We start from the raw sequence: 24815 nt of genomic DNA, 5'->3' as shown, positions 1-24815 counted from the left end.
GTTAATAGGGCCTGTTCGGCCCGCCTTTTCCTGTAGTCCACGATCAGCTCCTTTGTCTTGCTCACATTGAGGGAGAGGTTGTTGTCCTAGTACCACACTACCAGATCTCTGATCTCCTCCCTATAGGCTGTCTCATCGTTGTCGGTAATCAGGCCGACCACTATTGTGTCGTCAGCAAACTTAATGATGTTGGAGTCCGGTTTCGCCATGTAGTCGTGGGTGAACAGGGAGTACAGGAGGGGGATTAAGCACACACCTGAGGAGCCCCGGTGTTGACGATCAGCGTGGCAGGCATGTTGTTGCCTACCCTTACCACCTGGGGGCAGCCCGGCAGGAAGTCCAGGATCCAGTTGCAGAGGGAGGTGTTTAGTCCCAGGGTCCTTAGCTTAGTGATAAGCTTTGTGGGCACTATGGTGTTGAACGCTGAGCTGTAATCAATGAACAGTATTCTCACATAGGTGTTCCTTTTGTCCAGGTGGGAAAGGGCAGTGTGGAGTGCGATTGAGATTGCGTTATCTATGGATCTGTTGGGGCGGTATGCGAATTGGAGTGGGTCTAGGGCAGGGGTGTCAAACTCAAATACCCAGTGGGCCAAAATGTAAAACCTGAACAAAGTCACGGGCCAACATTGAACAAATTAACCTTTTAATATGGACCCAAACAAGTTTTGCTTTAACATTGAATATGGAACAAGCATCGCTTATTACCATACAATATATCATTTAATAGTGGAGACATGCAAAATCGAATTTCAAATGAAAAAACACATCAATGGCATTCATTTATTAAATAAATAAAATTTAAATAAAAATTGTATGCCTCTTTTCTATTTGCAGCCTTCTGATTTAAATACCAAAATAAACTTTTTCCACTGGCTAATAATTTTACAAATAAAATGATAATAAATCAATCAACCATTCAAGCCCATGCCTTGTAGCAAGAAAAAGTGCATAAAGAAAACGTTAATTATTGCACACTGGTCTAATCTGATGTGCCCAAGCCAGATACCTGGCATCTCTTCTTGGATGCTAGTTCATCAATGTCTGGGCTCAAGCTCTGAGCTGAAGAAATCCTCAGTATCGAGCGAAGATGTTCATCAGTCAGACGTCTCCTGTGAGTTGTTTTGGTCATCTTCATCGAGGAGAAAAGTTGCTCGCATAGATAAGTGCTGCCGAACATGGAGAGCATCTGAGCAGCTTGGGTGCGGAGCTGAGGCATTGTGTCAGGGATGAACCGTGGAAACTGTGCGGCGCCCACAGCATCATACTTTGACTTCAGCGTGTCGTTGCACTGGAGTTCAATCAGCTCCATTTGGATGTTGGTTGGTGCATTTTCCACATCAACTGCGAAGGGATTACTAAGCAGTTCAAACTTGCATTTCTGGGCATCGAAGTCGGCAAATCGCCGGCTAAACTCAGCGGCGAGAACACTGAGTTTTTCAGCAAACTGTGCGCATGGGAACACAGCGGTAGAGATCTGCGCTTTTATGGATTGGCAGCAGGGAAAATGGCAAGGGTTTCCTTGCAGCATCTGATTCTCCCACAGGCACAGTTTAGTTTTGAAGGCCCTCACTGCAGCGTACATGTCTGTGATGATGCGCCCCCGCCCCTGAAGCTGCAGGTTCAGCGCATCGAGATGGCTCGAGATGTCACAGAGAAAGGCCAGCTCACACAGGAACTTTTGCTCCCGGAGCTCTGCTGTATCCTTCCCTTTGGTTTCCAGGAATTTACATATTTCCTCACGCAGCTCGAAACATCTGTTCAGTACTTTTCCTCTGCTTAGCCATCTCACCTCTGTGTGATACGGCACGTCTGCGTATTCTGAACCACACTCCTCCAGAAAAGATTTAAACTGCCGGTGATTTAGACCTTTGGCTCTTATAAAGTTAACTACCTGTGTTACTGTGGTCATAACATGTTCCATCTTTAGGGCTTTGGCACACAGTGCTTCCTGATGTATGATGCAGTGGTAAACAGTTAGCTCACCTGCACAGTTCTCTTCCCGCATCTTCTCCCGAACCATGCCCACCAGTCCACTCTTTTTACCGCACATCGCTGGCGCACCATCTGTCGTTAATCCAACGAGTTTATCCCACGGCAGCTTTATTTCAGTTACACATTTGGAAACCTCCTCAAAGATTTCCTTTCCTGTGGTTGTGCCATGCATTGATTTGAATCCTAATAGCTCCTCCGTAACACACAGATTTGAGTCCACTCCACGGATGAAGACTGACAGCTGAGCAGTATCAGATGCGTCGCAGCTCTCATCCACAGCGAGGAGAACGCAACAAAATCTTTTCCCTTTTCCATCAGCTGGTCATACAGATTGGTGGCAAGATCACATGTGCGATCAGCTACTGTGTTCCTGCTCAGGCTCACGTTTGAAAATGCTTGTTTTTTCTCTGGGCATACGAGGTCACAAACCTTCATCATGCACTTTTTCATGAACTCTCCCTCATTAAAGGGCCGGGCTGATTTTGCGATCTCTGCTGCCACTATATAACTAGCCTTTACAGCAGCCTCGCTTTGTGATGTGTCTTTTTTAAACATATTCTGTTGTGAAACCAAACTTCTTTTCATCTCCTCTACTTTCTGGCTCCTTTGAGTCATGTCCAGGTCCTTGTATTTGTCATGGTGTTTCGTTTCATAGTGTCGTCTAATGTTGTACTCCTTACTTACAGCCACGTTGACTCCACAAACAAGACAAACAGGTTTGTCTTTTACATATGTAAACAGATATTCTGCCTCCCACTTGTCCAGAAAGCTCCTGTTTTCTGCCTTTCTTTTCGCCATTTTTGGGAAGGGTTAGCTCGCTGACAGTTGTAGCGTCTATGTTGCTATGACTACTGTCACAGAGGAGAGAGCGTTTCTGGGTCCTGTCCTGATTGGCGCGCGAAAACAACAGCAGAGCATTATGGGATTCGTAGTATTAGTGGTGAATGCGCTGTATAATACCGGTAATTACCGGTAGTAATTTAGTATTGTCTCGCGGGCCAAATATAATTACCCCGCGGGCCAAATTTGGCCCACGGGCCAGAGTTTGACACCCAAGTTCTAGGGTATCCAGGATGGTGCTCTTGATGTGAGCCTTGACCAGCCTTTCAAAGCAGTTCATGGCTACTGACGTGAGTGCTACGGGGCGGTAATCATTTAGGCAGGTTACCTTCGCTTCCTTGGACACAGGGACTATGGTGGTCTGATTGAAACATGTAGGTATTACAGACATCCAGGAAAGGTTGAAAATGTCAGTGAAGACACTTGCCAGTTGATCCGCGCATGCTTTGAGTACACTTCCTGGTAATCCGTCTAGCCCCGCGGCTTTGTGAATGTTGACCTGTTTAAAAGGTCTTGCTCACATCAGCTACCGAGAGCATTGTCACACAGTCGCCCAGAACAGCTGGTGCTCTCATGCATGCTTCAGTGTTGCTTGCCTCGAAGCGAGGATAAAAGGCATTTAGCATTTCCCTTTGTAGTCCATAATAGTTTGCAATCCCTGCCACATCTGATGAGCGTCAGAGTTGTAGGATTTAATCTTAGTCCTGTATTGATGCTTTGCCTGATGATGGTTTGTTTGACAGCGTAGCGGGATTTCTTGTAAGTGTCCGGATTAGTGTCCCGCTCCTTGAAAGCGGCAGCTCTAGCCTTGAGCTCGATGCGGATGTTGCCTGTAATCCATGGCTTCTGGTTGGGATATGTACATACAGCTACGGTGGGGACGACATCGTCAATGCACTTATCGATGAAGCCGGTGACTGAGGTGGTATACTCCTCAATGCCATTGGATGAATCCTAGAACATATTCCAGTCTGTGCTAGCAAAACAGTCCTGTAGCGTAGCATATGCGTCGTCTGACCACTTCCGTATTGAGCGAGTCACTGGTACCGTAATTTCCAGACTATAAGCCGCTACTTTATTCCCACACTTTGAACCTCGCGGTCAATACAATGACGCGGCTAATTTATGGATTTTTCCCGCTTTCACAAGATTCATGCCGCCAAAAAACTGAGCACCGTCACATAATGTGACGTAAATCGAGCGCGCTCAAACTTCCCAACATTCTGATTACGGTAGTAATTTTGTCACCCTCATCATGGCAAAGACAAGTTGAAGGCGATCGATCTGGCTGTTGGAAGAGGAAATAGAGCTGCTGCATGGGAGCTTGGCCTTAATGAGTCGATGATAAGACGTTGGAAACAGCAGCGTGAGGAACTGACTCAGTGCAAAAATACAACAAAAGCTTTCAGAGGGAAGAAAAGCAGATGGCCCAAAGTATTTGCAGCCACTCGACATCAGTGTAAATCGGGCATTTAAGGTGGCGCTCCTTGTTCAGTGGGTGGCTTGGATGACAAGTGGGGAGAAATCCTTCACTAAAACGGGCCGCAGGCAAAGAGCATCTTATGGTCAAGTCTGCCAGTGGGTCCTGACAGCGTGGAGCATTGTCAAAAAATCCACTATCATCAACGGGTTTCGAAAGGCTGGACTGCTGCGTGTTGAAGGGGCAGCATGAGCTCAGCGGGGTATTTGCCTCCGGATGAAAGTGATGAGAGCGACAATGAAAACAATCCAACATCGGATGAAGCAATCCAACTCCGACACCGAAGGAGATGACTTCAGTGGTTTCAGTGCACAGGAGGAGGAAGATAGTGACCAATGACTTTCTTGGTAGGCTACTGTTTTAATTTTTGTTACAAGCCGTGTTTCGTTAAAGCCTATTTATTTTTGTTACAACGCCGTGTTTCGTTTAAAGGCTGTGTAAAGTTAATTTGTTTCAATGTACCGGTAGGCACCTGCGGCTTATAGACATGTGCGGCTTATTTATGTACAAAATACATATTTTTTAATAATTCAGTGGGTGCGGTTTATATTCAGGTGCGCTTAATAGTCCAGCAATTACGGTACTTCTTGCTTTAGTTTTTGCTTGTACTGTAAGCAGGAATCGGGATAGAATTATTGTCAGATTTCCCAAATAGAGGGCGCCGGAGAGCTTTGTATGTGTCTGTGTGTGGAGTAAAGGTGGTCTAGAGGTCTTTTTCCTCTGGTTGCACATGACATGCTGGTAGAAATTAGGTAAACAGATTTTAGTTTGCCTGCATTAAAGTCCCCAGCCACTAGGAGCATTTTCTTATGGGCTTATACAGCTGGTTAAGTGCGGCTACGAATAATATAGATGAGAACTCTCTTGGTAGATAGAGTACCTTATGATAAGCTGTAGTCCACGCTATCTCAGGTGTGTAATACTTTGAGACTTCTTTAATATTAGACATTGTGCATCAGCTGTTATTGACAAATAGACACACATCCCCACCCCTTGTCTTACCAGATGTAGCTTCTCTGTTTTGCCAATGCATGGAAAATCCCGCCAGCTCTATATTATCCGTATCGTTGTTCAGTCACGACTTGGTGAAACATAAGATAATACAGTTAATGTCCTGTTGGTAAGATAAAATTGATTATATACGATCAAGACTGTTTTCCAATGATTTCACATTGGCCAATAGAACGGATGGTAGTGGAGGTTTACTCACTCGCCTACAAATTCTTAGAAGTCAGCCTGACCTCCACCCCCTTCAGCTCCGTCTTTTCTTCACACAAATGACAGGGATTTGGGTACATTCCCGAGAAAGCTAGATCCTTCGCGTCGGACTTGTTCTGATGTCCAGAAGTTATTTTTGGTCATAAGAGACGGTAGCAGCAACATTATGTACAAAATGTGATGCAAGATTATAGGTGTAATTTAGATGTGGTCCACAAGATGGCAGCAGTGTGTGCAACGTTTCAGACTGATCCATTGAAGAATTACATCACTACACAATATGTTGTATCAAGTCTGCCAGGTGTCCTACACGAGTTTGCTCAAATGTGCCGAATAACTATAGAGAACATACAAAAAGGCTATAGTAATAAAAAAAAATGCAAGTTTACACACTTCCAGGAATATCATACATGATGAATCATTTGCTTCCCTACAGAAAATACATTAACCTTCACACATCTAGATGGCATAAGCAGGGTGAGTGTGGAGCCAGAGACAGCAGTGGGGTCAAACTGTAGAACCCAGTTCTTACATTTGAATATAAAATTAGATTTTATCAAACAGAACTACGCTAGATTTTAACTCTGGGACCCTCAGGATGATAAATCAAAGAAAGATTACTCAATGTAAGTACCTTATTTACCTTTGAGGTGAATGTATCAAACCAGTTGCCGAGATTAACACCATTATCCCAGAAACGCTAGACCCACTCCAATTTGCATACTGCCCAAACAGATCCACAGATGATGCAATCTCTATTGCAATCCACACTGCCCTTTCCCAACTGGACAAAAGGAACACTTATGTAGGAATGCTATTCATTGACTACAGCTCAGCGTTCAACACTACAGCTAAGCAAGGTTCCTGGGACGAAACACCTCCCTCTGCAACTGGATCCTGGACTTCCTGACGGGCCGCCCCCAGGTGATGAGGGTAGGTAGCAACACATCTGCCACGCTGCTCCTCAACACTGGTTCTTTCCAGGGGTGCGTGCTCAGTCCCCTCCTGTACTCCCTGTTCACCCACGACTGCAAGGCCAGGCATGACTCCAACACCATCATTAAGTTTGCAGACGACACAACAGTGGTAGGCCTGATCACCGACAATGACGAGACAGCCTATAGGGAGGTCAGAGAACTAGCCGGGTGCTGCCAGAATAACAACCTATCCCTCAACGTAACCAAGACTAAGGAGATGATTGTGGACTACAGGAAAAGGAGGACCGAGCACACCCACATTCTCATCGACGGGGCTGTAGTGGAGCAGGTTGAGCACTTCAAGGTCCTTGGTGTCCACATCAACAACTAACTAGAATGGTCCAAAAACACCAAGACAGTCGTGAAGAGGGAACGACAAAGCCTATTCGCCCTCAGGAAACTAAAAAGATTTGGCATGGGTCCTGGGATTCTCAAAAGGTTCTACAGCTGCAACAGAGTTACATCACTGCCTGGTACTGCAATTGCTCGGCCTCCGACCGCAAGGCAGTACAGATGGTAGTGCGTACGGCCCAGTACATCACTGGGGCTAAGCTGCCTGCCATTCAGGACCTCTATACCAGGCGGTGTCAGAGGAAGGCCCTAAATATTGTCAAAGACCCCAGCCACAGACTGTTCTCTCTACTACCGCATGGCAAGCGGTACCGGAGTGCCAAGCCTAGGACAAAATGGCTTCTCAACAGTTTTTACCCCCAAGCCATAAGACTCCTGAACATGTAATCAAATGGCTACCCGGACTATTTGCATTGTGTGCCCCCTCCCAACCCCTATTTTACGCTACTGCTACTCTGTTTATCATATATGCAGTCACTAACTATACATTCATGTACATACTACTTCAATTGGGCCGACCAACCAGTGCTCCCGCACTTTGGCTAAGCGGGCTATCAGCCTGACTAACCGGTGTCTGTTTATAGCCTCGCTTCTGTTTATAGCCTCGCTTCTGTTTATAGCCTGTCTTTTTACGGTTTTATTTCTTTACCTTTTTTGCACTATTGGTTTGAGCCTGTAAATAAGCATTTCACTGTAAAGTCTACACTTGTATTCGGCGCACGTGACAAATAAACTTTGATTTTACTGCTCTAATTACATTGGTAACCAGTTTATAATAACAATAAAGCACCTCGGGGGTTTGTGGTATACCACTGCTAAGTGCTGTATCCAGGCACTCCGCGTTGCGCCATGCTAAGAACAGCCCTTAGCCGTGGTATATTAGCCATATACCACACCCCCCCGGGACTTATTGCTTAATTATATAGACGACCAACCTTTTCTCACGAGCGCACTGCTGGTTCCAAAACAACCTCTCTTTTGAAGAGTTCTTCAAAACCACCCCTTAAGTCTACAAAAGGTTAAAAAAAAATTTTTTAAAAGATGGCAGAGTATATATATATATTCTTAAATTAACCTTAAGATCATTTTTTAAAACCTTATATTATCCCACAGGATCCAAACCTTTTCTTTTTAAGAGTGCAGTCGGTGATAGTTTGCCTTGGGCCGACTCCAATACCAGCAAGTGAAGAAGAGAGCCCATCTCATGAAGCCTGGTGATCAATAATAAATCAGTCTACAGTAGCAACAACTTGACATGTAGCACATCTAGAACTACTGTAAAATTATTCTCATCAACCTGAAAATTCAAACTACAATAGAAGTGAAACCTACTACACTTTGCTATATTTATGCTCTAATAAATATGACCAATACAACAACTCAAGTTCACCTCAGTCCTATAAAAAAAAAAAAAAAACAGAATGGAGTACACAATAAAATCAGACATGGAAGCTGCATTAACATTCATTTATAAAATAGAATAACAACCATGCACACATTGTCCTGCAATTGTCAAAATCCTTAATACTGAAAATGAAGCTGTTTATGAAAGTAATGGAATCAAACTCTTGGAAGACAGATACAAGGATGAGTGTGTCACTAATTGCTTACTGGTACAATTCACAACCCTCAAGCAAATGATTTGTAATGAGAAATGTCTGTCTTTTCTGTTAAAGATAAATAGTTTAAAGTACATCAAACATGAACTGACCAGAAAGTTATCTAGTTACAACAGATGTATAGCAAGTTGAAAGCAATTTGTAATTATTATCAATGACAAATTACATTCTTTAAACAAAAACACATTGTTCTTAGGGTAAAACGTTGAGCCAATTATACTTTTAAGTGGTAGCTGGTAGCTCATTTGTACAGTTGCACATAACACAATTATTTGGCAAAGAAAACCCATTGTATACTGCCAAGTGAAAAGTGTGAGTTCTCTAACATATGGGCATGAGAACCAGGACTGCAAAAACATTACCGGGGATAAGTAAGGCACCTTTAGGATTTCAGGTAAACTGATGTGAGAACATTAGGGTACAGGTACATCATACTGGTTATATTCATAGGGGTACGTCCCAAATGGTACCCTATTCCCTACACAGTGGACTAATTTTGACCAAGGGAATAGGGTGTCATTTTGGGAAGCAGCCTATATCCCCCATGACAGGAATCACATGACTCATGGCAGCTGAGAGATTAGTCTACTATTTATGAAGTACAGTGCCACACACAAGTACATTACAACAAACACTCATGCACACTCAACCTACATATCTCCACACACACATGCACACACACAAAAAAAACTAAAATATCATTACAAATGTATAACAAAATTAGTATTTGTGTGCTAGTGTCATTGAGAACAACACAGAAACCTTCCCCATAAGGATACAGTACAGGATACACCTGGCTATTGCTAAAATGCACTTTGATGAGATCAGAGATTGCATGACTAAAGATGAGACCGTGTGGTATTAGTGCAAAACCTCATTGAGGCGAATGTTTTGGAGTTCATAAGACCATTTTGACAACTGTTTGGAGTTAATACATTTCTTTAAGCAGAGTACACACTAAGTACTTTCATGTTGTGGATGAAAATACATATAAAAGGGATAGTCAAATTAACTTACTGATGCAATGAATGACTCAGTATTTGTTGATACTATGCTTATTCTGCCAACCTATGAATGTAAAAGTAAATAGACAAACAAAAAAAAAACATTTTGAATTCAACAATTCCTCCTACGGCCAACGTTGCTCTCCTCAGATATGAAGTACTTTAAAGGAAATTAGGTAAAACAGTAACTGATAGCTAAAGCTGGTGTCTTAGTCGATATATGTGTTTCACTTCAGTGGACATAGTGTGGTCAGTATAATTTCTCTAGTTACCAGTACCTATAGAAAAGCCAACAGTTACCTATAAAGAAGCCAAGGCATCACTAGAGACCTATTATTAATCAGATAATGAAGCCTAAATATTGTTCCTCAAAAGTTTTTTTTTCTTTTACAAATAAGGTTGTATTGAACATTGAAGGTAAGCTAACATCTGTGCATATGTACATAGCAGTTTCTTCACACCAGCAGAGAAAATAGAGCAAATGACTATTTTGCAACACTCGTACCATGGTATACTATGAAAAACCCCCAACAGTTTCACATTAGGAAAAGTTGTATTTTGCAGTATATATATATATATATATATATATATATATATATATATTTATTTATATATTTTTTTTACCTTTAACTAAGCAACGTAACTACATACGCCTACCTTAAGGTACTGAAAATGCTACAAATATCACTTTAATTGTTATGAATCAGTGAAAAAGACGCTGAAATAAAATGGCGTTGCCACACATCGTGTTGGACAAAACCAGTGTTCAAAAGTGAACAAAATCACATAGTTTGAGTACAACAATTTGTTTTTTTTCCTTTCTTTTTTGGAAAACTAAATGCACGCCAAGAATTAGAGAAAGCCGTGCCTGATTTACAGAAACAAGCTTATCCCTCTTTCCATCTCAATCTTTCCACTAAACCTGACAAACCTCTGTGGTATCGGTCTCTTTAAGAGGGATTTAAAGTCAGCGGCTTGCTGGCACTGAAGCACATTCATCGTTTAACTACTAAAACAAAGCCTTTGAAAGGTTGATTGTCTTCTGTTAGTAGAGCGTGACAGATCACAAAGATGGGATGAAATGCAAGGGGCAGGCTAACTACATCTATCCTGAGAGCATTCAGCTACCATGTCTTCATTTTTTTTTAAAAACTCATTTATTGTGTGTGCAGTTGTGTTGAGAGACTAACCATGTAAGATATCGAATAATAAACAACTCACTTCTGTAAACGTATTTTTCTTCCAATCTGTGCAAACTGCGTTGTTTAGTTAAGGGAAAAGAAGAGTGTGAGAAGAATGCAGCAGGTTCATTTGGCAGCGCAGCAGTTGGGGACAGAGACAGCCAGTCTCAAATTGCTCCCCATCCCTCCCACTTGCCCCTCCCATGTTGCATGTCTGAAGGCTCTGGTTAGGTATAAGCAGTGCAGTGGCAAAGCTACAACAATATTGCTTTCCTCCTTAGAGATCTGCAAACATTGAAAGGTTAGGGCCAAGGGGAGCCTTAGGGATTGAATAAGGACTTTGAGAGAGAGTAGCTAGTAGGGGTTTAGCTAGTCTAGCTCAGCTCTGCAGCAGTATGGGGTCCTCCAGCTCGTGTAGGAAGGGCAAGGAACTGCTCTGACTCTCTCCTGAATCCGAGTCGTAGGGCGTGTCCGGCAGCTCCGTGAAGCCCCACGCCAGCTGGTCGTCCTCGAAGACGGAGTGCGCCTGAACCAGCACGTCGGTGTAGTCCTCCTCCTCGTGGGATTGGAAGTCCTGAGGGATGTAGAGCATCTCGGGGTAGTTACGGCTGACCAGGTCGCTGGTGGTGGTCAGGGACACCTTGCGGAAGGCGATGAGGTGCATGTGGGAGAACTTAATGTACTTGCAGCGCCTGAAGCCCAGTGACTCCACCGCCACACGCCAGCTGCGCATCATGAGGGCGTGGCGGTTCTGGTGGGAGGAGTCGGGGGTGATGATGAGCAGCAGGCCGTGCAGTTCCAGCAGCTCGTGGGCCTTCTTGCAGCAGATCCAGCGCTGGTAAGGCGAGGGGAAGTAGGAGAGGAGCAGGGAGAAGACCACCACGTTGAAGAGCTGGGCGGGCAGTGCATCGATGGGGCTACAAAGCTGTCTCAGGAAGGCTTCCACTGAGTCACCAGCCAGCTGCAGGGGCTGCTGGAGCTGGAGGTTAAGGAAGTCACACTTGTATACACTCTGGGGTGGGGGGGGGAGAGAGAGCAGAAACAGATACTTTAGAGTAACTCCCAAAAGTTTACCAAGTTGCAGTATTTTAGACCCACCGTTCTTATTCCATTTGGTTACCCAAATCACTCTATGCTAATATTCTGCCAGTTCCTTCACAGCAGGTCAGGTTTCATTGCAGTCAAGCATCGAAACACTCACTGCCAAGGGGCGTCATAGTTCATTGTGTGAATATCAGATCACAAAACAAACTACCCGTCGAGAAAACCCCTGATATTCTGTCGCGGCCGTAGAGGAGTGAGTAAGACAGTAAGAGTCAGGATTTTTTCAAACCCGGGACCGAGGGAGTGACCACTGACTGTAAATCGTTCATACCTCGACCGCAGGCACTATGTCAATACCGACTGTGAGGAACTCGTCAAACTTCAGGAAGGGGTTAAAACAGCTGCCAACGTCCAGCAGCCGCATTTTACCAAGCTGGGAGATGGACCTGAAAGTAGAGAAATCAGAGGCATTAAAGAGTTAAGTCTAACACTGACACACAGGAGAGCAGTGGCTAATAGAAGTCAATATGAATATTGAATGTCAATAATGAACGTACAACAGAGCATGCTGAAGTTGGGCAAAAGCGTCCTGAAAATCATCAGGGTCAGCAGTGTTGTAACAGTGCAGTACCTGGGGATGAAGGAGCTATAAGGCTGGGTACTCAGAGTTGCAGCTGAGGTGGCTATGGCAAGCCTGGCACTCTTCTCATCCTTCTCCAACATTCTTTTCATTCCACCATCCAGGAAATACTCCTGACAAACACTGGAAAAACAGTCCCAAAACATCATACATCATGGTATTGATGGCTCACCGCTAAAACGACACAGATGTTCAGAAATTCAACGAGCAGAAGTTAGGATTCACCCCACAGCGTTGACATCGAAAAGGCTTGATGAGTCATCGCACCTAACATAGTGCATTGGAGTTCTGAGCTAGTACAGCGCTGCCAGAGGGTTATTTGTTTTACCTGCGGCACCACTCGATGCGGCCCTCTCCCTCACAGGTCTTGGCCCAGTGGTTGTCGGCCAGGTTCTTCATGGCCAGGGCATATTCACTCAGAGTCTGCTCATCCTCACAGTGCTCTCGCCAGATCTTCTCAAAATCCCCCACTGTGGAAAGAACGAGATACATTTTTTTTTAAAGGCAGGAAGAAGGTACAAACAGAGAAAATAAACCAAACATGCCTACCTCACAATATACAGTATGACATAGCAAAACAAATAAGCACAAATGAAAGTGGGCCAGGCAGAGATTTATTTCCCCATTTCATTTCATCACATTCAAATTCATCATTAGTAAATGGTAAGAATTTAAATTGAAAGTCCTGTCAGTTTTGTTTCTAAAAATGGCATGCAAGCATAGTACATACAGTACCAGTCAAAAGTTTGGACACACCTAGTCATTCAAGGTTATCTTTACTATTTTTTACATTGTAGAATAATAGTGAAGACATCAAAACTATGAAATAACACATATGGAATCATGTAGTAACCAAAAAAAGGTTTAAACAAATCAAAATATATACGTTAGATTCTTCAAAGTAGCCACCCTTTGCCAGCTTTGCACACTTCACATTCTCTCAACCAGCTTCACCTGGAATGCTTTTCCAACAGTCCTGAAGGAGTTCCCACATATGCTGAGCACTTGTTGGCTGCTTTTCCTTCACTCTGTGGTCCAACTCCTCCCAAACCATCTCAACTTGGATTGAGGCCGGGTGATTGTGGAGGCCAGGTCATTGATGCAGCACTCCATCACTTTCCTTGGTCAAATAGCCCTTACAGAACCTGGAGGTGTGTTGGGTCATTGTCCCGTAAAAAAAAAAAAAAAAAAAAAAAAAAAAAAAAGAGTCCCACTAAGCGCAAACCATGGGATGGGATGGCGTATCGTTGCAGAATGCTGTGGCTGGTTAAGTGTGCCTTGAATTCTAAATCAATCACAGACGGTGTTACCAGCAAAGCACCCCAACACACCTTCTCCTCCATGCTTCACAGTGGGAACCACACGCTAAGATCATCCGTTCACCTACTCTGCGTCTCACAAAGACATGGCAGTTGGAACAAAAAAAATCTCACATTTGGACTCATCAGATGAAAGGACATATTTACACCAGTCTAATGTCCATTGCTCATGTTTCTTGGTCTCAGCTTCTCATTGGTGTCCTTTAGTAGTGGTTTCTTTGCAAAAATTCAACCATGAAGGCCTGATTAACGCAGTTTCCTCTGAACAGTTGATGTGTTTGTTAGTTGAACTCTGAAGGATTTATTTGGGCTGTAATTGGAGGCTGGTAACTCTAATGAACTTATCCTCTGCAGCAGAGGTAACTCTGGGTCTTCCTTTCCTGTGGCGGTCCTCATGAGAGCCAGTTTCATCATAGCGCTTGGTGGTTTTTGCGATTGCATTTGAAAAAAACTTGAAAAGTTATTTTCTGGATTGACTGACCTTAATGATGGATTGTCATTTCTCTTTGCTTATTTGTGCTGTTCTTGCCATAATATGGACTTGGTCTTTTACCAAATAGGGCTATCTTCTGTATACCAACTGTAACTTCTCACAACACAACTGACTGGCTCAAACGCATTAAGAAGGAAAGAAATTCTCAAATTAACTTTTAACAAGGCACACCTGTTAATTTAAACGCATTCCAGGTGACTACCTCATGAAGCTGGTTGAGAGAATGCCAAGCGTGCAAAGCTGTCATCAACGCAAAGAGTGGCTACTTCGAATAATCTTAAATATAAAATAGATTTTGATTTGTTTAACACATTTTTAGCTACTACGTGTGTCATTTCATAGTTTTAATGTCTTCAATATTATTCTACAATGTAGAAAATTGAAAAAAAATAAAGAAAAAGAAAAACCCTGGAATGAGTAGGTGTCCAAACCTTTGACTGGTATTGTACATTGTGTAGACAATAAGCCAACATTAATATGTACCTACTTGTAAAGTTTTTTTAAAACATTAATTCAAGAGGAATCACTATCATTCAGCCCCACACAGGCTAACACAACATTGCTTCAACATTTTCTAAAAACAGTTACTCATGTCATCCTTCCGGCATTATAGAGGTATAGCTGAAAACCAGACTTTCAACAGAAGTCTTCACATCTGTTCATATATATATCTCTTCACAAAATTCCCTTCACCAGGTCTTCACAGGCGTACAGCAGAATGCGTTTAGCTTGTGTGAGCAAAAATCCTGATACAGGAAGAAATCCCATGACTACAAGAGGAAAGAAAGCGATATCAGATTGGCAGAAATAAAAACCACAAGACGACCGGTTGGAATAAACAGCAGTGCCCTAGTACAAAGCATGACTACTGTGGTACCCATGCCAAGCAGACCAGATCATGCTTTACTTATTAACTAATCATGGCGTCAGCTGACAGGACAACTGCCCAGTGTCTTGTCTTTCAAGACCAGTTGCTATGCCAGTCAGTCCTTCTGCTGGTAGAGTGGAAAATACCGGTTGTATGCCGTTTTTAAACTTGTGTGATGAGTGCAACACAGTGGGAAATAGACCTAGGCTATTCATAGATGTCGCTATTTTTCACCAGGCCGGTATCTAGCCAAACCGATGCTAAATAAACCAAATGAAAACATCGAGTGGCTATTAGACATATATTCTGTCCAGGTTGACAACCACATTCCACTATTTGCAGCCGAGCTACACACAGAACGCAGAGCTCCATTACGGTTAGACTAAAACTGAAAATGTGGCCCTGGACATTCTTCCAGTAAGATTAGCCAATGTTACGATCCAAAATAGCTGAAGTTGACACGAGAGACTTGCCTCATGATAAACAATCTGTTAAGAATAGGATTACTGGCAGATTCCTCAATTGGTTGTCTCAACAACCCTACATCTGAATGCAAGACTAATTCCTGCAAAAGCCAATAAACTGAATTGAACCAGAAATGCATATCATGTTTTTACACAATCTTTCCTCCCCAATTATATAGTCCTATGTGTAAAACAGCTGAAGTAATAGAACAACTACCCTGGTGTAGATTTTTTTTTTTTTTACAGAAAAGGGAAATCCAAGAAAATATATATATTTTTAAAGATCTGCTGTCGGGATGAAATGGAAGAGGTATGCATGTACAGTACCAGTCAGAAGTTCGGACATACTTACTCATGATTTATTTTTTACTATTTTCTACATTGTAGAAAAGTGAAGACATCAAAACTATGAAATAACACATATGGAATCATGAAGTAACCAAAAATGTGAGAAACAAATCAAAATGTATTTTATATTTGAAATTCTTCAAAGTAGCCACCCTGTGCCTTGATGACATCTTTGCACACTCTTGGCGCTCTCTCAACCAGCTTCATGAGGTAGCCACCTGGAATGCATTTCAGTTCATTTGTAGAATTTCTTTCCTTCTTAATGCGTTTGAGCCAATCAGTTGTGTTGTGACAAGGTAGGGGTGGTATACAGAAGATGGTATTTTACCAAATAGGGCTAAGTCCATATTATGGCAAGAGCAGCTAAAATAAGGAAAGAGAAACGACAGTCCATCATTACTTTAAAACATGAAGGTCAGTCAATCCGGAATAGTTCAAGAACTTTGAAGGTTTCTTCAAGTGCAGTCGCAAAAACCATCAAGCGCTATGATGAAACTGGCTCTCATGCGGACCGCCACAGGAAAGGAAGACCCAGAGATACCTCTGCCGCAGAGGATAAGTTCAGTTTTGTTACGGGCCTCAGAAATTAGAGCCCAAATAAGTTCTAGTAACCGATACATCAACACAACTGTTCAGAGGACACCAAGTGAATCAGGCCTTCATGGTCAAATTGCTGCAAAGAAACCACTACTAAAGGACACCAATAAGAAGAGACTTGCTTGGGCCAAGAAACACGAGGAATGGACATTAGACTGGGGGAAATCTGTCCTTTCATCTGATGAGTCCAAATGTGAGTTTTTGGTTCCAACCGCCGTGTCTTTGTGAGACGCCGAGTAGGTGTGTGGTTCTCACTGTGAAGCATGGAGGGGGAGGTGTAATAGTGCTTTGCTGGTGACACTGTGATTGGTTTAGAATTCAAGGCACACTTAACCAGCATGACTACCACAGCATTCTGCAGCAATACGCCACGTTGAGAGAATGCGAAGAGTGTGCAAGGCTGTCAAAAGCAAAGCGTGGCTACTTTGAAGAATCTAAAATATATTTTGATTTGTTTAACCCTTTTTTGGTTACTACATGATTGCATGTGTGTTATTTCATAGTTGATGTCGTCAATATTATTCTACAATGTAGAAAAGAAAGACTCTTGAAATGAGTAGGTGTCCAAACTTTTGGACTGGTACTATATATATATATATATATATATATATATATGCATGTATGTATGGCCTATAAATATATGTGTGTGTGGAGAGAAAACAGGTGCACATGTTTACTGGCTGAAAATTGTCAGAACTGCATGTGCTTTATTTCGGTCTTGCCCTGGCTGTGTCAGGGTGGATCATAAGTGAAATGTATGTATCCCTTCATGGGTAGTGTGACGTGTATGGCGGATATTCACTCGCAGTCATTTGCGGCTGTCAAAATATATCTTCCATCTTCCTTTTTGCGAGAACATAAGGACTACATGAAATACGGAGCGCACAAAACATTAAGAATACATTCCGAATATTGAGTTGCACCCGCCACACAGAGCATTAGAGTCTTTTTTTTCTTCAATTTTTTTATTTTTTTAAAGGTCACATTGGTCAAATTGTCAAGAAAGACTACTAAAGTTTGACTTTGTCCTTGTGTTTCTTGGCTAGTTATATTATTTTGTTCACATGCCAGGTTGTTTTTCAATGTTAGTGTAAAGCTACAATATGAAACTTTTTGCCCGATCGGACTAAATTCACAGAAATGTGTGTTAGAGTTCTGTCATTCATGGAAAGTAAGTCTAAGAAGCAGTAGATTTGTTCTATGCGCTATTTCTATGCTTCCCATTAAGTTCCGTTTTTGCTTCTTTTACCTTCAGTTTTGTACAACAGCTTCAAAAAGCTGAATAGACAAAATGTTTGATTATGGAAAAGATATTTCATGACAGTGTAGATGGTACAATGATGTTCTATACTATAATTGCTTGTTTTGTCACAAACTGAAATTAGGCTATTTTTGCAACCAGGAAATTAGAGTGATTTCTGCATAGTGCATCTTTAAGTTTGCTGCAACGGTCTGCTGCTCAGAAGACATTGCAGTGTGAGATTTTTTTCATCACAGACAAGCGAGTGCCCAAGTTACCATGGTAACGGCCAGTCCCTTAAAACGGCTGCTGAACATTTCTCACCTAATGATTGCAATTGAATCATGGTTCACTCCTAAAAATAAAAAAAATGCATGAACTTTGTAATTTCTTATCATTAAAACACTCAAATACTTTAATTGTTCTCCTAGATTAATTTGTGTGCGTCTACATTTCTATTTAGGAGCACATTATGTACTCCTTGTAAAAAATGTCAGCGTAGAGCACTGAACTAAACTCAGCAAAAAAATAAAATGTCCTCTCACTGTCAGCTGTGTTTATTTTCAGCAAACTTAACATGTGTAAATATTTGTATGAACATAACAAGATTCAACTACTGAGACATGAACTGAACAAGTTCCACAGACATGTGACTAACAGAAATGGAATAATGTGTCCCTGAACATAAGTAACAGTCTGTATCTGGTGTGGCCCCTAGCTGCATTAAGTACTGCAGGGCATCTCCTCCGGGCTCTTTGCTGGCCATGGCAGAACACTGACATTCCTGTCTTGCCGGAAATCACACACAGAACGAGCAGTATGGCTGGTGGCATTGTCATGCTGGAAGGTCATGTCAAGATGAGCCTGCAGGAAGGGTAACACAAGGGAAGAGGATGTTTTCCCTGTAACGCACACCGTTGAGATTGCGCTTGTTGTCATTGCAGGCAGTCCGATGATGCTGTGACACACCGCCCCAGACCATGACGGACCCTCCACCTCCAAATCGATCCCGCTCCAGAGTACAGGCCTCGGTGTAACGCTCATCCCTTCGACGACAAACGTGAATCTGACAATCACCTCCGGTAAGACAAAACCGTAACCCGTCAGTTCAGTGACGGTGGGTTTGTGCCCATAGGCGATGTTGCCGGTGATGTCAGGTGAGGACCTGCCTTACAACAGACCTACAAGCCCTCAGTCCAGCCTCTCTCAGCCTATTGCGGACAGTCTAAGCACTGATGGAGGGATTGTGCGTTCCTGGTGTAACTCAGGCAGTTGTTGTTGCCATCCTGTACCTGTCCCGCAGGTGTGATGTTCAGATGTACCGATCCTGTGCAGGTGTTGTTACACGTGGTCTGCCACTGCGAGGACGATCAGCTGTCCGTCCCGTCTTAGGCGTCCACAGGTGCATGTTGATTAATTGTTTATGGTTCATTGAACAAGCATGGGAAAGTGTTTAAACCCTTTTACAATGAAGATCTGTGAAGATATTTGGATTTTTACGAATTATCTTTGAAAGACAGGGTCCTGAAAAAGGGACGTTTCTTTTAATGCTGAGTTTATAATTATAAATAGGCAATATGACTTGTGGCAGGGTAGCCACTTTGTTGATTCTTGATGTTCAGTAGTAAAACTGTTCTTATTATTCTATCTATTTGAACATAAATTGGTTAAAGAAATGAAATTAAGCAATACACCCCATTACTTCTTACTAGTAATACATTTCTTGTTTTAGAAAAACAGAAAGCATGCTCATCCAGCACGAGCGTGATGTAATTACACCAAATATTTTCACTGGTAAAAAAAAAAAAAATCTGAGCAGAGGGTAGATTTAAAAAAAAAAAAAAAAAAAAAAAAAAAGCTACCTCCCCACAGTGGCTTATGGACCAAAAAGGAAAAATCTCCCACCCTGGTCATGGAAAGAGCAGGTGTCCTTAATGTTTTGTATACTCAGTGTTTTATTTATTTCACCTTTATTTAACCAGGTAGGCAAGGTGAGAACAAGTTCTCATTTACAATTGGGACCTGGCCAAGATAAAGCAAAGCAGTTCGACACATACAACGACACAGAGTTACACATGGAGTAAAACAAACATACAGTCAATAATACAGTAGAAAACGAAGTCTATATACAATGTGAGCAAGTGAGGTGAGATAAGGCAGGTAAAGGCAAAAAAAAAGGCCACGGTGGCAAAGTAAATACAATATAGCAAGTAAAACACTGGAATGGTTGATTTGCAGTGGAAGAATGTGCAAAGTAGAGATAGAAATGATGGGGTGCAAAGGAGCAAAATAAATAAATAAATACATACAGTAGGGAACGAGGTAGTTTTTTTGGGCTAAATTATAGATGGGCTATGTACAGGTGCAGTAATCTGTGAGCTGCTCTGACAGCTGGTGCTTAAAGCTTGTGAGGGAGATGTGTTTCCAGTTTGAGATTTTTGTAGTTCGTTCCAGTCATTGGCAGCAGAGAACTGGAAGGAGAGGCGTATATAGTCTAGTAGCAGAGTGAACAGTCTATGACTTGTATGGCTGGAGTCTTTGGCAATTTTTGGGGTCTTCCTCTGACACCGCCTGACACAGAGGTCCTGAATGGCAGGGAGCTCAGCCCCAGTGACGTACTGGGCTGTCTGCACCACCTTCTGTAGCGCGTTGTGGTCAAGGACGGTGCATTTGCCATAGCAAGCGGTGATGCAGCCAGTCAAGATGCTCTCAATGGTGCAGCTGTACAACTTTTTGAGGATCCGAGAGCCCATGCCAAATCCTTTCAGCCTCCTGAGGGGGAAGAAGCGCTGCCGTGCCCTCTTCACGACTGGGTGTGTGTGGACCATGTTAAGTTCTTAGGGATGTGAATGCCAAGGAACTTGAAGCTCTCGACCCGCTCCACAATAGCCCCGGTGATGTGGATGGGGGCATGCGCTCCCTTCTTTCTCCCTATAGTCCACAATCAGCTCCTTGATCTTTCTCACATTGAGGGAGAGGTTGTTGTACAGGCACCACACTGCCAAATCTCTGACCGCCTCCCTGTTGGCTGACTCATTGCAGCAGTCGGTGATCAGGCCTACCACCGTCATGTCGTCAGCAAATTTTGTGATTGTGTTGGAGTTGTGCGTGGCCACGCAGTCGTGGGTCAACAGGGAGTACAGGAGGGGACTACGCACACACTCTTTAGGGGGCCCAGTGTTAAGGGTCAGTGTGGCAGAGGTGTTGTTGCCTACCCTTAGATTCAAGCACAAAGACCAGGGAGGTTTTCAATGACTCACAAAGGTCACCTATTGGTAGATGGGTTAAAAATTACATAGATATTGAATATCATGGAGCATGGTGAAGAGATCTCCTGCATCAAAGTTAAGAAGAATGCCTGTATCCCTGTTGTGACTAGATGTACTGATACACCTTCTTTGCGAGACATTGGAAAACCTCCCTAGTCTTTGTGGTTGAATCTGTTTGGAACTCATTGCTCGACTGAGGGACCTTATGTGTTGGGTACAGAGATTAGGTAGTCATACCATGAGGCCAATTGTGAGGTTAACACAGTTAAAGTTACAAAGTTGAATGGCTGTGATAGGAGAAAACTGAAGATGGATCAACAACATTGTAGTTACTCCACAATACTAACCAAATTGACAGAATGAAAAGAAGGAAGCCTGTTCATGCATCCTGTTTGCAACAAAGAACTAAAGTAATACTGAAAAAAAAGTGGCAAAACAATCCACTTTTTGTCCTGAATTCAACACAATAAATAACACTACCCATATTTTCAAGCAAGCTGCATCTTGTTGTGGGTATGCTTAATTGTTAAATACTGGAGAGGAGTTGTTCAGGATAAAAAAAAATAAACAAACAGAATGGAGCTAAGCACAGGCAGAGGAAAACCTGTTTCAATATGCCTTCCACCAGACACTGAGAGATAAATTCACCTTTCAGCAGGACAATAACAAAACACAAGGACAGTTGCTTACGAAGAAGACAGTGAATGTACCTGATTGACCAAGTTTCAGTTGACTTAAATCTACTTGAAAATCTATAGTAAGACCTGAAAATGGTTGTCTAGCAATGATCAACAACCAATTTGACAGAGCTTGAAGAATTTAGAAAATAATAATGTACAAATGTTGCACAATCCAGGTGTGTGGAAAGCTCTTAGAGCCTTACCCAGAGAAACTCACAGCTGTAATCCCTGCCAAAGGTGTTTCTACAAAGTATTGACTCAGGGGTGTGAATACTTACATCAAATAGATATTTCAGTATTTCATTTTCAATATATGTGCCAAAATTTCTAAAAAACATGTTTTCATTTTGTCATTATGGGGTAATGTGTGTAGATGGATGAGAACAAAATATATGAATACATTTAAATTCAGGCTGTAACACAAACAAGTAACAAAATGCGGAATAAGTCAAGGGGTATGAATACTTTGATGGCACTGTTTCCGGTGTGTGAAAATAAAACAGATTTTCATATTTTTCTCAGGTGACACAAAAGCCATACAATCCAGGCTCGCCTGTCTGACAGTGCCCATGAGCCAGTATGTTACGATCAAACAACCTTCCCAAATGACTATGACTGTAGGTAAGAGGAGGCTATTATGAATTTTGTTGCCAAATCATACAATAATATCCAAACAAGCCTAGTTGACGTTAGTAAATGCACACTGCAGCTTGAAATATTCCCAGGCGGCCCTGATCTAACGTTACATTAGTCTAGTTTGGTCATAAATAAAGTGAAATGCAGCCACACCAAGCTAGCCACCTAGCTACTATTGTATGACAATGTTTTTCTATACAGACATGTTGCCCGTCACTTGCAGTATGTGCGAGGCACCCCAAATAATAAATAATGCTAACTTAGCTACGTTAGCGTTCTACTTGGGGCCTTATTTTCGCCAAATTTAATGGCCCGTTTGCAGAGACAGACCGGACCCCTGATTTTTTTTCTAGCGGGTTAAATATAACTGACGTTAGTTAGATAGAGCTAGAGACGCGTAACTACCTTCTCGGTATTTTCTTCGCAGTTTTCTGTGGACATTCTTGACGACTCCGGACAGCTTTTCCTGCTCCTTCTTGCACCTCGTTTCTTTCGGGATAAGAACACAGACCGGCTCCAGTTCGGTTTCTGTATCTCCTGTCTCAGCATTGTTCACCGGGTCCATAGTCCTGTGCCGCTTCTCCTTCCTCAGTAGAGCAAGGTTTTTATTTTTACAGACTAGCTACAATTCTTCACATTCTAGGTTAACTACCGGTGCCAGCCAGCACACCAGGGCCACAAGCGAACAACGTGCGTGCTGATTGGTTCCCCTGGACACACATGCTGCAGTGCTGACAGCTATATGACCAATCACAGAGCTGAAAACAGAAACACCTTCTGCGTTCAGTTGCATGCGTTATTTGCTGTTTAAATCGAAATAATAGCTCGACTTAGAGGTGGCAGCTTGATAATGTAGCCTATTGCTATCTAAAATGTGTGTGCAATGAGGATGTATGGGTACAGGTTGCTCTGGTTTTAAAATATGTCCACATTAGCTACTGTATGGAGGCCTTTATCCTGTATGATGTTCCTGGCACAATAATTAGTCAAATAAATTCCATCCTTTCTGCTTTAGGTTTGACGTTCCTAAATGAAGTCCCTTGGAGCCTCTCTGGCAGCCCCTGTAGAGGCCATGTCTTTAACAGGCCTTGTAATACACGGGGTTTGTAGCGTAGTTTGTGGCTACATACTGCCACCTTATGGTAGGTAATATTGAGACAGATTCCTCAGACCTTTCAGAGTCCAACATCGGACGACATGTTAGAAAACGTTTTAGAAAAATAAATAAAACATCGTTAAAAGAAAAATTTAAAAAGTTTGCTCAAACAGGGATCTCAATTCAGCAGCTCTGGATGTACCATGTGCGCATAGTATTAGCATAGGCCTGTGGCTCATAAAATCCCATTATGGATTAGAGTGAATTTGACATTCGATTTATAAGATCTTGCTCTAGTCAGTTTCAGAACAGATAGTAATGACCTCACACAAAAGGCATACAACCCAGACTCACCTGTCTGCCAGTGCCCATAATATAGGCTTAGGAGAAAGTGGGGTAAGTTGAGCAATTTCTTACATTCAGCATCACTCCGTCAAGGGAAATATAGTATTCTTTCTAACAAAGATATCTACATACTGTATATTTCAGGATGTTGTGTATCCCTGGAATTTATCAGAATTCATGAAACATTACAGTTTTGAAAACCTAGCTTGTCCTAAAAAACTGTTCTCTTGGTACAATTTACGGGGTAATTTGAGCTGCGGGACAGGGTAAGGTGACGCTGGTCTACAAAATTCTGTACTGAATCAAATATTACCACTATTCACTGGACGTTGATTCAACCAGTTTTTGCCCAGTGGGTAACTTTTTAAAACAGTGTATCTTTATTTCCCAAACACATTTTAACACAATCATAATCGCTTTTTTGTCTTCTAAAAAGTAAGCATATTTTAACACAGGCTTAACACCTAACAAACACGTTGTACTTTTTGAAACACTTTTAATTCATTTGACTTGGTGAAAATCAGTTATTCTGCCCTAACTTGCTTACCACTTTTTCCATGTGGCTTCTTCCTTCACACACTCCATGACATGATGACCTCTTTCTAAATATTTGGTCAAATTATAAATGTTGTGTATGGTTTCCTAGAAACAAGGGTGGCGCTCAATTTACACCTTCTGCTCAACTTACCCCACTCTCCACCCCACTCATGTGTGATTGAATAATCCATTTATGATTTAAGTAAAATGCTATCACCAATTCATGTATTCACCAATTCAAACCTCACAGACCTGATTTCTCCCAGGAATGACAGGATGGATGCATTTCCTTGAAAATATAGGCCTTCCATAGATTTAGGGCAGTCTAATAATAATAATGCATTGTATCTTTTTTGAAAGTACCTTTCAAAAAGAAGCAAGATCACACTATACAACAAAAGACAAGAGATAAAAACAAAACTGTGAGTACTGTGAAAGCTAAATGTCTCTTGTGTTCCAGATCTAGGGATTGGATCTAATGCTTAGTGTACACAGGATGTCCACTCTGCATGTGGCTGCCTCCCAAGGACACTCTGAGGGCCACTAGAAGTCTGAGGAGAACACAGGCGCTAGCT

The 24815-nt window shown here is 42.3% G+C and overlaps 1 protein-coding gene across 2 annotated transcripts; it reads right to left on the bottom strand.

The window, feature by feature from the left end:
• Nucleotides 1–8313: 8313 nt before the first annotated feature.
• LOC112252625 (S-adenosylmethionine sensor upstream of mTORC1) lies at nt 8314–22969 on the bottom strand. Of its 2 annotated transcripts, none has more exons than XM_024424044.2 (5): nt 22668–22969; nt 12677–12818; nt 12340–12471; nt 12040–12154; nt 8314–11676 (listed from the first exon to the last, which is right to left on the bottom strand). In XM_024424044.2, exons 1-5 carry the CDS (start codon nt 22825–22827, stop codon nt 11044–11046), a joined length of 1182 nt encoding a protein of 393 aa, XP_024279812.1. In that variant the 5' UTR covers nt 22828–22969; the 3' UTR covers nt 8314–11043. The 2 variants fall into 2 exon arrangements, with proteins under 2 accessions (XP_024279812.1, XP_024279814.1); XM_024424046.2 differs by lacking the exon at nt 22668–22969 and adding an exon at nt 14648–15022.
• Nucleotides 22970–24815: the final 1846 nt, after the last annotated feature.

Source organism: Oncorhynchus tshawytscha, linkage group LG06 (genome assembly GCF_018296145.1).
Source record: "Oncorhynchus tshawytscha isolate Ot180627B linkage group LG06, Otsh_v2.0, whole genome shotgun sequence".
In the NCBI taxonomy this organism is placed as follows: domain Eukaryota; kingdom Metazoa; phylum Chordata; class Actinopteri; order Salmoniformes; family Salmonidae; genus Oncorhynchus; species Oncorhynchus tshawytscha.
This window is presented reverse-complemented; position numbering and strand designations above follow the sequence as displayed.